Source organism: Otolemur garnettii, unplaced genomic scaffold, assembly GCF_000181295.1.
Source record: "Otolemur garnettii isolate 467f Iridium unplaced genomic scaffold, OtoGar3 scaffold00061, whole genome shotgun sequence".
Classification (NCBI taxonomy): Eukaryota; Metazoa; Chordata; class Mammalia; order Primates; family Galagidae; genus Otolemur; species Otolemur garnettii.
The window spans coordinates 4,040,802-4,057,871 of record NW_003852456.1 but is presented as its reverse complement, the minus strand read 5'-3'; the positions used below and the strand labels follow the sequence as shown (position 1 = coordinate 4,057,871).

Sequence of the window (17,070 nt, the reverse complement as noted above, 5' to 3'; positions counted from 1 at the left end):
GCTGTCACCCTGAGTAGAGTGCTGTTGCATCGTAGTTCACAGCAGCTTCCAACTCAGGTTTAAGCAATCCTCTTGCCTCAGTTTTTCTACTTTTAATAGAGACAGGGTCTCACTTTTGCTCAGGTTGGTCTCAAACTCATGAGCTCAAGCATTCCTCCTGCCCCTCGGCTTCCCAGAGTGCTAAGATTATAGGCGTGAGCCACCATGCCTGCCCTATTTTTCTTATTTTTCTCTATAAAATTAATTATTCCACATATGTGTCATATATATTTATGTATATATGAAATAAAAACAATGAAAAAATTTTGCATTTGATATCCAAAAATTCAGATGAATGAAATGATAGTTGGATGGCTGGTACAGTGTCTCACGCCTGTAATCCCAGCACTCTGGGAGGCTGAGGCAGGTAGATTCCTTGAGCTCAAGAGTTCGAGATCAGCTTGAGCAAGGGTGAGACCCTGTCTCTACTAAAAAATAGAAAAACTAACTTGGTGTGGTGGTGGACACCTGTAGTCCTAGCTACTCAAGAGACTGGAGGATCACTTGAGCCCAGGAGTTTGAGGTTGCTGTGGGCTATGATGCCATAGTACTCTACCCAGGGCGGCAGAGTCAGACTCTTTCTCAAAAAAAAAAAAAAAAAAGATAGTTGAATCCTATGCAGTGTGGTTAAAAACAAAAGAAAAACAATACTAGTTCTAATCCATTAATATCTAATTGATGCCATATTTTTTTCTACGTTCAGAGATTAAGCCTAAGTATTTATATTTTAAAATATATTGCCATGCCATAGAGTGTATACTATATACCTGGAAGAGACATTAGAGATCATCTAGCCCAAACCCTTTAGGCGTGTATGTAAGTGAACTTTCAAGATTTTAGAGGCTCAGCAAAACTGAATTACAGATGTTTTCAGGACGCTATTTTTAAAGTCACTTTCCGTTACTGGACTCTGGTTCTTGTACTATCTCATGCTCTTTGTCTTTGGGAGAATGTTCACTTGATCTTGTAGCATTAAACAGCATTTAGCCCATCCTGGCAGGCCTGCTAAGCACTCTTTTCTAGGCTGCCAAACCTCTGTGTGCATGCCTCAGGCCCTGGTGGCATACACGGCCTGCAGGGCACCAATGGCTGGGTGTTTGCTCCTGTGTTCTCCTCACAACGTCCCCTGTAATTTGCTCCAAAGTTCTGGCAACTACTGGACTGTGTCACCAGCTGTCACTACCCCTCCTTCCTATCCATTTTTGGCAGGATCTGAGAACTCAGTCATGCCAGTAGAAATAGTAGCTGTGGTAACAACATCATGGCATGGTCCCCAGAGACAAGATCGAAATTTGGCACCTTCGTTCGCAACATGGAGCTAAAAATGGCACTGAATTTGCTACTTGGTAGAATATAATTTTCCTTAATTACACAGCTTTTGCTTTCAAGTGTTCCACGTGCTGGCTTTCAAGTGTCAAACCAACATGTATAGGTTAAAACAATGTCAGCCCCTCTCTTTTTATGGAAAGGAGGTAAAATCATTATACCATGGATTCTGTTTATCTCCAGTCTTGAAAAATAAAAAGAATGCATGCTATAATGGCTCTCACTAAATGGTTTAAGTCTGAAAAATTCCTTCATAAAATATCACTGGCAGATCTTTACCAACGTTAGGAGGTTGGACAATGAAGTTCACAAACTGACCCTCGAGAAAGATGCTAAGTATACTACAGTCATCTCAAGGTGCTCCCCTGGGGAACCTGTGCACGGACAAGAGCACCTAGTGCAGCCTTCAGAGTGATTAGGAACTCCTTTTTTGGAATTGCCATAGAGATGTCATGGCATGACAATTATGTTCATAACTTATGAGGTCTGACAATTAAGTTTATAAACTTATCCTAGAAAAGGTGCTCAAAATTACCTTAATGTGTTTTTTTCCCTTATCATTTACTGGAAAACCCTATGGAAAAAGAAACTAAGGGTCTAGGATGATTGTGTTTGAATTCCATAAGAAATATTTTCATTTTCAACATCTAACAGTTATTTACTGCCCACACGTACCACAAAACAAACTAAAAAGACAGTCTGCAGTAGACGATTTGGCTGTCAATGACACCGGTTTCAGTCATGCTTGATGGCTTCACACCCGTTTAAGTCACTCCTGGAGTTGATATTACTATAATTTTTTATCATTGACTTGGGTGATAGTATAAAAAATATACTCATTACTTTTAGGGATGACAAATGTGTGAGATATTGCACCTTATTTAAAGAGCAGCATCGACTGACAGGGAATAATCTTGGAAATGTTTTTCTGCCCTAAGAAAAAAGTAGAAGTATACTAGGTGCCCTCCCAGGCTCCTTCCGACTGTTACTATTCTGAGGCCTTCTGTTTGTCAGTTCCCAGGAACCAGTTCAACTCCAGAGATCCAAGAGGCCTCCAAGACCAACTCTGAGGAAAATACTGAAAAAGCTGAAGTATATAATAAACCAGGGGTGCCCAGCCCAGTATTGAAGAAGGTGTAATATTATTATTATACAGCATCTTAAGCAGACATCTTAAGTAGAACCATAATCCCATTATATTGAGATTTTCTATAATTAATAAAGAAAAAACAAATAATAAAGCTATTATCCATCTGGCAAAATATAAAATAGCTTTTCTACCACAACATGACATTCCCTTTTAACAGTAAGGAAACCCCATGGATTATCTTTTCTCCTCTAAATCTGAGACCAATAATATGAGCAAATCTATCATTCAGGAAGACATTTTATGTTAACAAATCACAGCAATGACATGTTATTTTGTGTGGAAACTTTGACCCCGTTGGAATATTTATTTCTGCTGTAACAATGTGAATCTGTCAAACCTTTTACTGTATGCAGAACTAGTGCCCATTATTTTGTTCAAAAATTGCTGGAGTCTCTGAAACCCTGAAAAATGTACAAAGTGATAAATGTTTAGAAAGCTCCTAACATTTTGCCAAACACTACATAATTTAATGCAAAATGATAATAAGAAGTGATCCCTCTTCACAAGATGACAACTTGTAAATTCCAGAATTCTAGAACCTGTATCTTAATCTGTGAAAGTCAGTTGAGAAAGAATTGCTGGCAGAGTATCATCTAAGCAGGAAGGGTGAATATACACATTTAAAGTTATATGGGGGAGGTATAACTATCTGAGTTTGGTGTCTTTCTTACTATGAAATGCTTTTATAGCAAGTTTTATTAGCAAAAAAATGTGGGACTGATAATAAAATGTTCTAAAACTATAGGATGTTTTTAATTCAATCAAGTATAATGACACTGAACCCTCACTCAACTACTTCTCAGACACTGTTCCTTTTTTTTTATATTAAATGATAGCTGTGTATATTAATGCAATCATGGGGTACAGTGTGCTGTTTTCATATACAATTTGAAATATTTTCATCAAACTGGTTAACAGCCTTCATGCCATTTTCTTAGTTTATTGTGTTAAAACGTTTATATTCTATTTTTAGAAAGATTCACTTGTACCCTTGTAAGATAACCCTTAGAGGTGATCCCTCCAATCACCCTCCCTCCACTCATCCAACCCCTCCCCTATCCTCCCTCTCCCCTCTTCCCATATTCTTAGGCTATAATTAGGTTATAGCTTTTATATAAAAGCTATAAATTAGTTTCATAATAGGGCTGTGTACTTTGGATACTTTTCCTTCCATTCTTGTGATACTTTGCTAAGAAGAACATTTTCCAGCTCCATCCATGTAAACATGAAGGAGGTAAAGTCTCCATCTTTCTTTATGGCTGCATAGTATTCCATGGTGTACATATACCACAGTTTATTGATCCATTCGTGGATTGATGGGCACTTGGGCTTCTTCCATGACCTGGCAATTATGAATTGGGCTGCAATAAACATTCTGATACAAATATCTTTGTTGTAATGTGGTTTTGGGTCTTGTGGATATATACTTAAGAATTGCAGGATCAAATGGCAGATCTATTTTTAGTTCTCTAAGTGTTCTCCAGACGTCTTTCCAAAAGGAACATATTAGTTTGCATTCCCACCAGCAGTGTAGAAGTGTTCCCTTTTCTCCACATCCACGCCAGCATCTCTGGTTTTGGGATTTAGTGATATGGGCTAATCTTACTGGAGTTAGGTGATATCTCAAAGTAGTTTTGATTTGCATTTCTCTGATGATTAAGGATGGTGAGCATTTTTTCATGTATCTGTAGGCCATGCGCCTATCTTCTTTAGAGAAATTTCTCTTCAAGTCCTTTGCCCGCCCTGAAATGAGATCACTTGTTTTTTTCTTGCTAGTACGTTTGAGTTCTCTATGGATTCTGGTTATTAAACCTTTGTCGGAGATATAACCTGCAAATATCTTCTCCCATTCTGAGGATTGTCTGCTTGCTTTACTTACTGTGTTCTTGGCTATGCAGAAGCTCTTTAGTTTGATCAGGTCCCAATAGACACTGTTCCTTTTAAAGCATTCATGACTCAAGGTTCATAAGCTTTCCGTTTTAGCTGTGTATTTGTCTTATATTTATTAACTTTTCCTTTAAATTACTATATTTTTATCCCCAACAGTATATTGTTAGATTTTAATGCCTTAGAAGGTAGAAGTATTTGTAACTTAAATTGATTAATATGAGAGTTATTTATTGAAACCTACTAGATGGTGGGTCCTGTAACCTATGTGTATAAATACATAGTCATAGAAATGTATCTCTTTCAAATGAGATGCAAAAGTGAAACTAACATGGTTTTGGGAAAAAGCACTTAAGGCAGTTGGGATAGGCTTCCTCAACAAGCTGACCCCTCCCATCTGAGTGACACACAGGTATTTTACCATGGGTGGGAAGCTTTGCAGACAGACGGGACTGTTTACTGTGAGGCATCATGCTCTAGGCAGGTGAGTCCAGGTAGTACATTAAATCTGGAGTCTAGAATAAATAAAATACCTTTATAATAAGAAGTATCTTGCTTTGTGCCAGGTCTCCCTCATGTACTCTGTCTAGAATTTTCACCTCAATTAAATAAGGGAGTTTTAACAAGCCTCCTTTTTAAAATGAACCTCATGTCAAAGAATATTACATAATTTGTCCAAGGCTAAATCTTACACTGAGGATCAGACCTAAATCTAACTACATCTGGAGGCCCTGCTCTTTACACTAAGCCAGTTTAGCTCTGTTATTACATGTGCGGGATATTCACTATGGGCTTTTTGACAGTGCTACTAATCATGTTGCCTTTTTATTCTTTATCCATCTCTCTGGTGAATTCCAATAGGTTTCCTAGGTGAATTCTAGGTTTTCCTACAAATATTTAGCCTTCTTTAGAGATGAGTTCCTAAATTATATTCTCTGGAGCACAAGTTTAGTAAGTGTTAATGGTTAATATGACAATGATGTGTTTCTCTAAATATTTCAGAAAAATAATAAACAAATGGTGAAGTGCAATTAATATTTGTAATTTAAAATCTGTAATCTATAAGCATATAGTTATATGTATTCTAAATATTATAAATAAGGAAAATTGGTAATATAACTTTAATAAAGTTATAAACTATTTATAAATCTATAACATTAGTATTAGACTTACATCAGAAACTCATTACCCTATATATGTGTGCTGTTTAATCTGTGCCATTACTGAGTTGTATGTCAGAAGCCCCCAAATTACTCATTCTAACTTTAGAATGTTTGCATTGTATATTTTGTTCACCTGAATCTATTCTGGTCATTTCATATGCAAAAAATCCATCTCTGAGACCATTTTTTCCTTTCTCCCTTAACCCAAATATGTAGCATCACATGTCTTCAACACCCAGAGGTGTTTCACAAAGTAGAATAAATTTGCTAGTGACCTGTGGGATGTTTGGCAAACACTACTATAAAATATTCTACCATTTCATTAACTGATGGTGAGAATTTGAACTCAGGACAAATTACAGCAAAAAAACCCAACTCATTCCTAAGGGTCCTGGTACCGGTTACTTGAGTACTATCAAATCGTTACCAAAGTGCCGCCATCTTGCCCTGTGTTGCTGCCTACGTTACATTAGTTGAGGAACTCTTTCTTTCATCACTTTTATTGTGTGATTATTCTTGGTATTTCAGAAAAATGGACATTTTACTGTGTTTGCACATAACTGTTGCAGGTAAACCAGCAGAGCTCTAAACCATCTTTGCTCTTTCCCCCAGCAATGCACCTCTTTGGCCTCAACTGGCAGCTACAGCAGACTGAAAATGATACATTTGAGAATGGGAAAGTGAGTTCTGACACCATGCCAACAAACACAGTGTCATTGCCTGCTGGTGACAATGGTAAGAGAAAGAAATGCATCCTGTGCTTTACTTTTTAGCCTCCCTTTTTCATAAATTTATTTTATCTATATATACATTCAGTTTATATGGGGGGACTGAAATTATAGATACCATCCTTCTATGAGTGTTTTTTTATTAATTTACTTGAAATGTTGAAAATACACACTGTTATCATGGAAATAATATGATTTTCTGCCTTCTAACTTGGTGAGGAAGCTTTTTGTCCCTTCTGTTTTGCAACTGTGTATTGAGTTTTATTCTCAGTCTGCAAATATACTGTAATTCACTGTCATCTCTACCTTGGGTATATTAAATTTTCTTCATTCAGCTTGCCTGTGGAGTTGGAATACTGTGTTAATTTTATTGTTAAAGCTTTTAAATACAAAACACATTAAAAGGATTTTAATATATTAACCTTTTCTCTGGTTGCCCTTTCTCTAAACCTTTTAGAGTTTTCACTTTGAGCTATTAAAGACTTTCATTCAAATCAATTGGCTCTGAATTTAAAATGGAATTTAAGTGGTTAGAGAATGTTTTATTTCATTTTGCCAATAAATACCCCAGAAAAATGTATGTATAGTGAGTTTCTTTGCATGACTGAAAAGGAGCGATCCTATGTTTAATGAACATATATGCTGCTGTTGTACATGTAACTGTTTATTGTGACTAATACTTTGCAATTTTTTTGTTTTTTGCCTTTTTATCTTCTGTTTGGTTTTCACAATAATAATACTGTATGATATTCCTCTTTATCCTTAGGAATTTTATAAGACATTACTTTGTTTTTTTCTGAGACAGAGTCTTACTCTGTCACCTGGGGCAGAGTAGCATGGTGTCATAGCTCACAGCAACCTCAAACTCCTAAGCTTAAGGGGTCCTTTGCCTCAGCCTCCCAATTAACTGGGACCACAGCCCCCTTATCCCTCCCCCAAGTGATTTTTCTATTTTTAGTAGAGCTAGGGTCTTGCTCTTGCTCAGGCTGGTCTCAAACTCCTAAGCTCAAGCAATCCACCTACCTCAGCCTCCCAGAGTGCTATGATTATAGGCGTGAGCCGCCTCACCTGGTCAAGACATTACATTTTTATAATAATAATGATTTCCTACCCTTCTGAAACTTTTTTATACAAAGTTCTACGTATTTTAAAATAACTATGAGCTGGTGACTGACCTGTCACCACATCAGAAGTAGGCAGTGACATTTACCGTACAGGGTATTTTAGGGATGAAAGGTGTGAAGAAAAGCTTTCCTCATTCAAATAGTGGGTGCAAACTTTCAACTAAGCAAATTGCATTTACCTATATAATTGTTTAACATTTTATACATTAGTAGCCCACATAGAGCAAGTAACTGCATAGAAATTAAGAGTATTTTTTCTTGGTTTATATTTATTGAAATAGAAACTATCTCTGAAGTGGATGGTTTCTATGAAAATGATCAAATGTTACTTTTTTTTTTTCCCTCCAGTTTTTGGCCAGGGGTTTGAACCCACCACCTCTGGCATATGGGGCTGATGCCCTACTCCTTTGAGCCACAGGCGCCCCCCCAAATGTTATTTTTTAACTCCTCACATGCAGGGAAGTTGTGTACAGACTAAAGAAACTGTGGTTATGCTAAAGAGATAAATGCTTATCATGGATGTTTTATTTATTTTACATCATCCTAACCTTTTAGTATGGTTAAAATGAAACTAAGGCATGGCTATTTAGTTTCACAGTGCTGAGAAAGCTGTGGATTCAGGGTTACTGCCACAGCTTTGGCTCTGGGTCCTAGTCTTCTGCGAGGGGAACCTCTTCCACATCTGCATTCCTCTCTTCACTGAAGCCTGGCTTCAAATCCTAGCTCCTTTGCTGTGGGCAAGCACTTATTTAGCAGGTGAGATTTGCAAGAAAATTTTAGGACAACCCTGGAATATAGTGCCCAGGATCTTACCAGCCCCCACAGTTTGGAAGAATATCGTATGACTGTGGCTTAAGAAATCTCTGTGGGGCTGCAGTAGTCTGAAACAGTGACCTTTAAACTGTTGACCATAACTACAATATGAAATCTATGTTACATCACAGGCAACGCACACACACCTTACGTCTATCTGAAAGATGTTTCCCAAATACCCTTTGTTTCTAAAGTGCACCCAGTTTTGTTTTTTCAGGTTTTTTGGTGGGGGGCAGGGAGAGTGTTGAGCCAGAATCTCACTCTGTCCCCTGGATAGAGTGATGAGGTGTCATAACTGACAGCAGCCTCAAATTCCAGGGCTCAAGCAATCCTTCTGCCTCAGACTGCCGAGTAGCTGGGACTACAGGCCCCTGCCACCATGCCCAGTTATTTTTGTATTTTTAGTAGAGATGGGGCCTCACTCCTGCTTGGGCTGGTCTCAAATTCTTGAGCTGAAGGGATTCACCCACAACCTCCCAGTGTTGGGATTACAGGTGTGAGCCATAGCACCTAGCACACCCTGGTGTTTTCTATTCTGTTTTACTGTATTTCACACTTTTAACAAATGCTAACTGTAACCTGCTGAAAGACATAATTTACAAAGGATCTTGGTCATCAATTTCAGAGACACTGCTCTAGTATTTCCCTTCCTTAGGAAGGACTGAGGTGCCCAGAAATGATTGCAAACCACATCGCATGTGGTTGTTGTGGACCTCGAAGGCCCTTGTATATTCGTGTAAGGAAAGCACTTTATTCCTAGTTGTGTCAAAAAGCCTCCTGCCTAAGGAACAGTTAACAGTTGACACAGAATCAGTTCAGGGTAGGAGAGAACTGACCTCCCCCCCAGCCTGCCAGCTGGACTAGAGGATTTGCAGGAATTTGCCCTTGATGAAAAAAAGGGCATCTCAGCCCTCATCCCTGATCCAAGGGGTGACCTACCTAAACAATACTTCCCTTCTTTATAGTTTCTTGAATAGCCCAAAATCCTAAATAGTAAGGAATTAGTATTCCCAAGAAAAAGTTCTTATTATTTCAATACAGTGCCTACAGCCCTAGGTACAGGAGGTCAGGATGGGACTTTGTCTGTGAGGAGGGAGATACCCCAGAACCACTTTCAGGCCTCTGTGATCAACCTGCAATGTCCACATACCATCACCCACTAATTCTTATAAACTATCCAGAGAAGCCTATCACACCATCTCTTTAGAAATTCTAGAATTATAACCACTGTGAGAAAGCCTTAGAGTTCTGAACAAAGCTCACCAGGAAAATTAACTGTGCAAGCATAATGAGAAAATTACTTCACAGCTTCTGAATGCAATACTCTTTACTTATGCAGTCCTGTTTTCTTATTTTGTAAATATAATTCTGAGGGACAATTATCATGCAAAGGGTTCAGCAAACTCCCTTATTGCCTTTAAGTTAATACTGAACCAAAGCTTCTGAATGGTATTTAGTATCTAAAAGAAGAATGTCTGTTATATGCCATGATCCGTTACTGATTAATCCTGAAACCTCCTTGGACTGCAGATTTCAGAGATGAGATAGCATAGCAAAACTAAAGGAAATGGACAAAGTGAATTAAGAGGTAAGAATAAAGTTTGTAGCTCACACACCAATCTCCTTCCTGAAACCAAAATTGTCCCCCTGGTCCAAGGAATCCATTTAGCCTAATGTTCTGGAAAGAAAGAATCACACAGGCCAATACTCAAATCCCACCTCCTTTGTTTATTCCTTATGTGACCTTGAGCAAGTTACTTAACCCTTGTGAGCCTCAATTTCTTCATATGCAAAGAGGGAATAATACTTCCCATCTCTGAGCTCACCAGCCACACAAGTCTGGCAACCTTACGACATTGCCCTTGCAAACTTCTCTCCCACATGCTTCTCAACGAATATTTTTAATCATTCCACTATACTCAAAACCCTCTCTCTCTCTCTCTCTTTTTTTTTAAGACAGTCTCACTACATCACCTCCAGTAGGGTGCTGTGGCGTCACAGCTCACAGCAACCTCAAACTCTGGGGCTTAAGTGATTCTCTTGCCTCTCCCAAGTAGCTGGGACTACAGGCACCCACTGCAATGTCCGGCTATTTTTCTGTTGCAGTTGTCATTGTTGCTTAGCTGGCCCGGGCTGGATTCGAACCCACTAGCCCCAGTGTATGTGGCTGGCGCCTTAACCACTGTGCTACAGGTGCTGAGCCTCAACTTGTCTTGACAGATGACCTTGCATTTTGTTTAAAAAAACAAGTAGACTTCTTCAGAGGGAGCTCTCTTAATTTTCTAAGAACAAGTTTGCCTTCCTACATGCACTGGAACTATCCTTTTCTCAGTTTCTCCCTATTCAAGGTTAATCTTTCCATGGAGACTCTTAATCCCATTCTGTATCTTCAGGATTTCTCTATTCAGTGTTTGAACATTTCACTGTCTCCCACATCCTAGAAGAAAGTATCTCCTGATTTTGCCTGCTACTGCAGCTTCAGCCTCTTTTTCTCTCTGCTGGTTTTACAGCTGGTCTTCTCAAATGCAGTGAGTAGGGTCACTGCAATCATTCCCTCTCCTTCCACTCACTGCCGGAGCCTTTTGTTTGTTTGTTTGTGGTACAGGGTCTCACTCTCTCACCCTGGATAGAGTGCCATAGTGTCATCATAGCTCATAGCAACCTCAAACCCCTGGGCTCAAGTAATCCTCCTGGCTTCAGCCTTCCGAGTAGCTGGGACTACAGCCACCTGCTACCATACCTGGGTAGTTTTTCTATTTTTGGTAGAAACAGGGGCTCAGTCTTGCTCAGGCTGGTCTTGAACTGCTGAGCATAAGCAGTCTATCTGCCCCAGCCTCCCAGAATGCTGGGATCACAGGTGGGAGCCCCCCCACGGGGCCCTGCCCTTCCCTCTGCTGTGTCTGGGTTCTCTTGATAGGTAGCCTAGCCCTCCTGTTGAAATACACTTTTCCCTTTGTTTCTGTGATACCACAGCCACTTTGACTTTCTTCCTGACTTTATTGGCAATGATGTGTCAGTTTGCTGACTCATCTCCCTCTACCTGATCCCCAAATACTGTTGTTGCTTGGAATTCTTCCCTTTCATGATATAATCACTCTGGGCTCCACTGTCATCCTACAGGCCTTTAACTCCCAAATCAGTAAGTCCAGCCTAGATGTCCCTCCTCAACCCCAGACATCAACTGGGAAATGTCTATCCTGATGACTGTGGAACATCTCTAACTGGATGTCTTTCCAGTATCACAAACTCAAGTCTGCACAGCTGAACCCATCAACTGCTTTGGTAGATCACTGCAGGGAAAACCATACCAAAACTCAGTAGGTTAAAAAAAAAAAAAATTGTTATCTCTCACGGTTCTGCGTTTTTACTTGGCCCGCTCATGCAGTTGCTTTCCAGTGTCAGGGGGTTTCTCTGAAGGATCCACTGAGCTAGAAGTGCACAGTAGCTCTCTCACATCTCAGACAGCTGATGCCATCTGTTAACATGCTCAACTGTGCTGTTACCTAAATGTGGCTGGCCCTCCATGTTGCTTGGGATTTTAAGAATGTAGCAGCTGGTTCTGAACAGGAATATCCCCAGAGGGAACATTCCAAAGGACCCAGACAGAAACCACAGACTCCTTCCAACCTAGCATAGGTAAGATACCACGTCCATCACATCATGTTGGTCAAGAAGTCAGTAACGTCAGCCCATATTCATGAGAAGGGGAGTTAAACTCCCCTTTGTCGACCAAAATGGTAGGGATGATTGCATTGGGCGGTTTGGTATAGAAGGTGTTGTCATCGCCGTCTTTGGAAACGCAATTTCCATATCATATCATTTGCTTTTCTTTCAGAGATTTCTAAATAGTAGCCCCACTGTCATCCGCAGTTTTGCTTTCTGTAGTTTCACTTACCTCTGGTCACCTATGATCTGCAAATATTAAGATATTTTGAGAGAGAGAGATTATGCTTACGTAACATTAATACAGTATATTATCATAATTGTTTTATTACTGTATTATAATTATATTCTAATAATTATATTATTAACCTCTTACTGTGCCTCATCATGAATTAAACTTAATCACACAAACTCTTATGAATGAAAACTTACAGTGTTGGCACTACCTGCAGTTTCAGGCATTCACTCCCCGGGGCAGGTGTGGACCTTGGGTGTATCCCCACAGATAAAGGTATCCCTGTAGACTGGGAAATGGTATCTTCATCCACCTCATTATCTGTTCTGGAAGTTTAGGAACTAAACAGGTCCTGTCTGTTGGGACAGAAGTCATAGCAGATTGCTCCCACTCTCTGAGTTCCCATATTCAAGCAAATTCTGTCAGTTCTAAGTCTATGATAGCTTCTGAATCCCATCATCTCTTACTTGGATATGGCAGCTACCTTCTATCTGTGCTGTAAATCTCTAGTCTTGTCTTTTTGTTTGTTTGTTTTGATTTTTTTGAGTCTCACTCTGTTACCCTGAGTAGAGTGCTATGTTATCATAGCTCACAGCAACCTCAAACTCATGGGCTCAAGTAATCTTCCTGCCTTGGTCTTCTGAGTACCTGGGACTACAGGTGCCTGCCATAACACCTGGCTAGTTTTTCTATTTTTAGGAGAGACAGGGTTTTGTTCTTGCACAGACGATCTTGACCTCTTGAGCTCAGGGGATCCACCCTCCTTGGCCTCCCAGAGTGCTGGGATTATAGGTGTGAGCCACCTTGCCCAACCTCCAGTCTCGCTTGTTCTTCACACACAAATTTGAGAGAGTAATATCTTGCCTGACCCCCTTCAGTGACCCAGATTCTAGTCACATGGCTTTAAATGACTTGCAAAGCTCCCTACAGTCTGGCTGTGTTTATCACACCGTAGTGTATGATGGAAACAGTGCAGCCAAGAGGTACAGACTCCTGAGTCAGACCACCCAGCTCGGTTCCCGGTTCTGACCATAGTGCCTGTGTGACTTGGTATGACTTACATAGCCTCTTTTCTACCCATGTTTTCTCATCAGGACTGATCTAACTCATAGAACGCTCTTGATACATTTATCACTCACCAATTTTCAGTTTTCTCAAAATACTAAGCTTTAGAGAATTAGATTTATAGCAAGTTTAAGTGTAAATTGAGGAAATACTAGTAACAAGGCTGTAAGAACATGGAGTTTTATTCAATATTGCTTATAGTATTTGTGTTATTATAATGTCTGATCCTTAATTAGATGCTCTATTGATTTTTGCCCATTACACTGTGTCTGCAAAGTAGTTATTCCTTATTTCACATAGCTTTTCATGCATCGCTGTGAGTCCACAATGCTAAGTTATGATGTGATTGTTTATAAAAAGATATGTTCTCTTGGAGATCTCAAAGTCAGAGTATGAATTCAAGGTTAGGTCATATACTTGAAGGGTGGGCTATTGATTTTCTATAAATGCTTATTAACCTTGCTTCCTGACGCTTAATTATTAGTGCCTCCATGGGATTTAAGAGGTACCCTCTTCAACAATTTCAGTTACACTTTTACTGTTGAATTTCTTTTCTGCCTTTCCAGTTTTTTTTGTTTTTGTTTCGTTTTATTTTGTCTTGGTTTTTGAGACAGAGTCTCAAGCTGTCATTCTGGGTAGAGTGCCGTAGTGTCACAGCTCACAACAACCTCAAACTCTTGGGCTTAAGCGAGCCACAATGCCTGGCTATTTTTCTGTTGCAGTTGTCACTGTTGCTGTAGGGGGCCCAGGCCAGATTTGAACCCACTGGCACCCTACCCACGGAGCTGTCAGCGCTGCCTACCTTTCATTTTAATCATTATAGGTGTTTCTTCACATCATATGTGGCAAAATATTTTAGATTTTATACAAGTATCCTGTATATTTTGTAACCCTTTGTCATTTTTCTGATACTGCAGAACAATTTTCAGACAGATATCAAACCTCCTGATTACCAACATGACTTTAAATACTCTGGTCCTTACAGCATCTATGGTAAACTATGATTTATAAAATGTTTTTCAGAATTCAAAGTACTCTTTTTAAGGCATTATCTGAAAAAAAAAATTGCAACTTTACTGATGTGTTTTCAGACAAAATGGTCATCACACACAGAGAGGAATAACAATAGCTTTGCATACATGGTCTCTTTATGTTTTCACACTCTGACAAGTATATTTTAAGACATTAAGACTGTTGTGGCACATACTTAACCGAGGAAAGAAAAAAAAATCACAGTTAACGGGTAAAAAGACTGTTAGTGGCTCCTACATTCAGGCACAATAGGACACGATGAAAAAAAATCTTCAAGATGATAACCTATTGTGTTTGAAGACCTGCTGCATCTCCCTCGTACTGTGAAGGCTTTAATTGGTTTGATTCCTAACCCACAGGCTTTGAGTTTAGAATAACTACAGGGCACTCTGTTGCCCTGTCTCTATTTTTTCCCCCCAGTTTTCCTCCTTTTTCTCTTAGTAAAACCTACAGACAACCTTGGTGTTGTCTATGATCATTCCCAGGTTCAGGCTTTAGGGCTTTATGGATGCAGTGATCTCAGTAAGGGAGGACAGAGAGTCCTAGAACTGGCCTTCCTTTTATTTCCTCTAAAGCCAAAGTTTTCTGGAATTCAGGACATGATGAAAGACTCTTGTGTCCAGGCTTTTATCTTAAGAGGATTGATGAGCTTCAGAGGAAAAGGTTGTGCAAGTATTTACAAGTTTATCAAATGGTGTCAGTGGCTCACTGGCTTCCAGGTGTGTTTATAATCAATAAAGAACATTTGAAAATGCTAACAGAATGACCACTCTTGACTTGGACAAATTAGAGAAGGGCTAAGAGATGAAAAGCAACAGTGCAGAATTAAAAAAGACAAAGCCCCTTCACAAAACCCTAGTCCCCTGATATTCAAACTAGAGGCTTGGACAGGAATGTTACACTGATCTAAGCTGTTATGTCAGTGGATTTAAGCACAGCAAAGTCTACTTTGCTGATCATAATTGGAGGTCGGGTCCACATCTACTATTTAGAAGAGACATGCTCTAATTAATAGTTCAGTTGAAGAAAATACATTCCAAATAACAGAGTAACTTGAAGCCAAGAGAAATTCACATGCACTCAGAGATAAGATCCATCTTTTTACAAGATGATCAGTAAAATTGATCAGCGATTTCAAACTATTTTGTTCTTGTGTCCCCTTAAACAAAATATCTATACAAAATTAATTTAAAAAATTTCCTGAGACCGTGTTTGTTTTAAAAACCTTTCTTCTATATTGAGTTATGCTTACAAACATTAGTTGTACGCATTTGACTGAAAACATCCTACTTATTACAAAAATATGTGAAGCATTTTGATAATTAGGAAACAAAATACCTTTTTGAATGAAACAACTGGGAACTTTGCTCAATTAGGTTATGTATTTATGGATGAATATTATTCATATCGTTATAAGAATCACGCAAAATTAGTATTCCTGTTCTCTTTTTTTAAGTATAAACATGAGAAGGCTTGCTACAAAATAAGTGGGAATGGAAAAAGTGTTTTAGAGTAACGCTGTTCAGTTTTTTGAAATATTTTTTTTAGTTGTCTGGGAAAAACCACATTCCCAAAATGTATGTTTAGTGGCCTATAAACTGCCAATCCCATCACATTTCTCCTTTAGTTTTACTGGAAGCAAAGCATTGGCAACTGCCTACCTTAGAAAAGATTTCTTATACAGTTTCAATAATCAATCCATTTCTCTGTTTCTGTGTAGGCTATAACCAAGGCTTCTCCAAGGCTAAGCAAACGCTGCTAACTGTGCTTGCTGTCTTTTCATGTGGCTGTGCTTTGTTTACTCCGGTATTCTCAGGATGGAGTGGAAAACGGAACTATTGTCCAGATTACTTCATCTTCACATTATGTTTTTGAGTGCTTTCATCTTATTATAGGCATACCTTGTTATTGCACTTTAGTTTATTGGGCTTTGCAGATACTGCATTTTTTACAATTTGAAGGTTTGTGGCAGCTCTGTATCAACTAAGTCTGTTGGTGCCATTTTTCTAACAGTGGGTGACCACTTCTGTCTCTGTGGTACATACTGGTAATTCTTGCAGCATCTCAAACTTTCTCATTTTCATTATATCTTTTTTTTTTTGAGACAGGCTCTCGTCTATTGCCCAGGATAGAGTGCTAGGATGTCATAGCTCACAGCAGCCTCAAACTCCTCTGCTCAAGCAAGCTGTTTTCCTGTTTTGCCTGGCTAGTTTTCCTATTTTTAGTAGAGAAGGGATATTTTCTAAAATAGAAAAACTAGCCAGTTGTGATGTTGGGTGTCTATAGTCCCAGTTACTCGGAAGGCTGGGGCAGGGTGATGGCTTGGGTCCAGGCGTCTGAGGTTGCTGTGAGCTGTGATGCCACAGCACCCTACCCAGGATGATAGAGTGAGACTCTGTCTCCAAAAAAAAAAAAAAGAGAGAAAGAAATTAGGCCAATTAATTACATGGTAATGGCGTCTAAGTGTTCAAGTGAAAGGAAGAGTTGTATGTCTCTCACTTTAAATCAAAGCTAGAGTTGATTAACCTTAGTAAGGAAGGCATATCAGCAGCAGAGATAAGCCAAAAAAGCTAGGCCTCTGTGCCAAAGAGCTAGCCAAGTTATCAATGCAAAGGCAAAGTCTCTAATAAAATTAGAAGTTCTGCTCCAGCAAATGCACAAATGATGTAAGAAAGTGTGAACCAGCCTTATTGCTCATACGGACAAAGAAAACGAAAGCAGTTAGGACATTCCAGATGGAGGCTGTAACCCTCTTCAATTCTATGAAGGCAGAGAGAGAGGAGGAAGCTATGGGAGGAAAGTTGGAAGCTGGCAGAGCTGGTTCAAGAGATTTAAGGAAAGAAGC

The 17,070-nt window shown here is 39.2% G+C and overlaps 1 protein-coding gene across 1 annotated transcript in view; it reads left to right on the top strand.

Moving 5' to 3' along the window:
* TENM3 (teneurin transmembrane protein 3) overlaps window positions 1-17,070 on the top strand; it is a 199,871-nt gene that overhangs the window by 39,946 nt on the left and 142,855 nt on the right. The window contains exon 3 of the mRNA XM_023514908.1: window positions 6,178-6,300. Within this exon, the coding sequence (XP_023370676.1) occupies window positions 6,178-6,300 (123 nt within the window). The remainder of the gene's footprint in view (window positions 1-6,177; window positions 6,301-17,070) is intronic.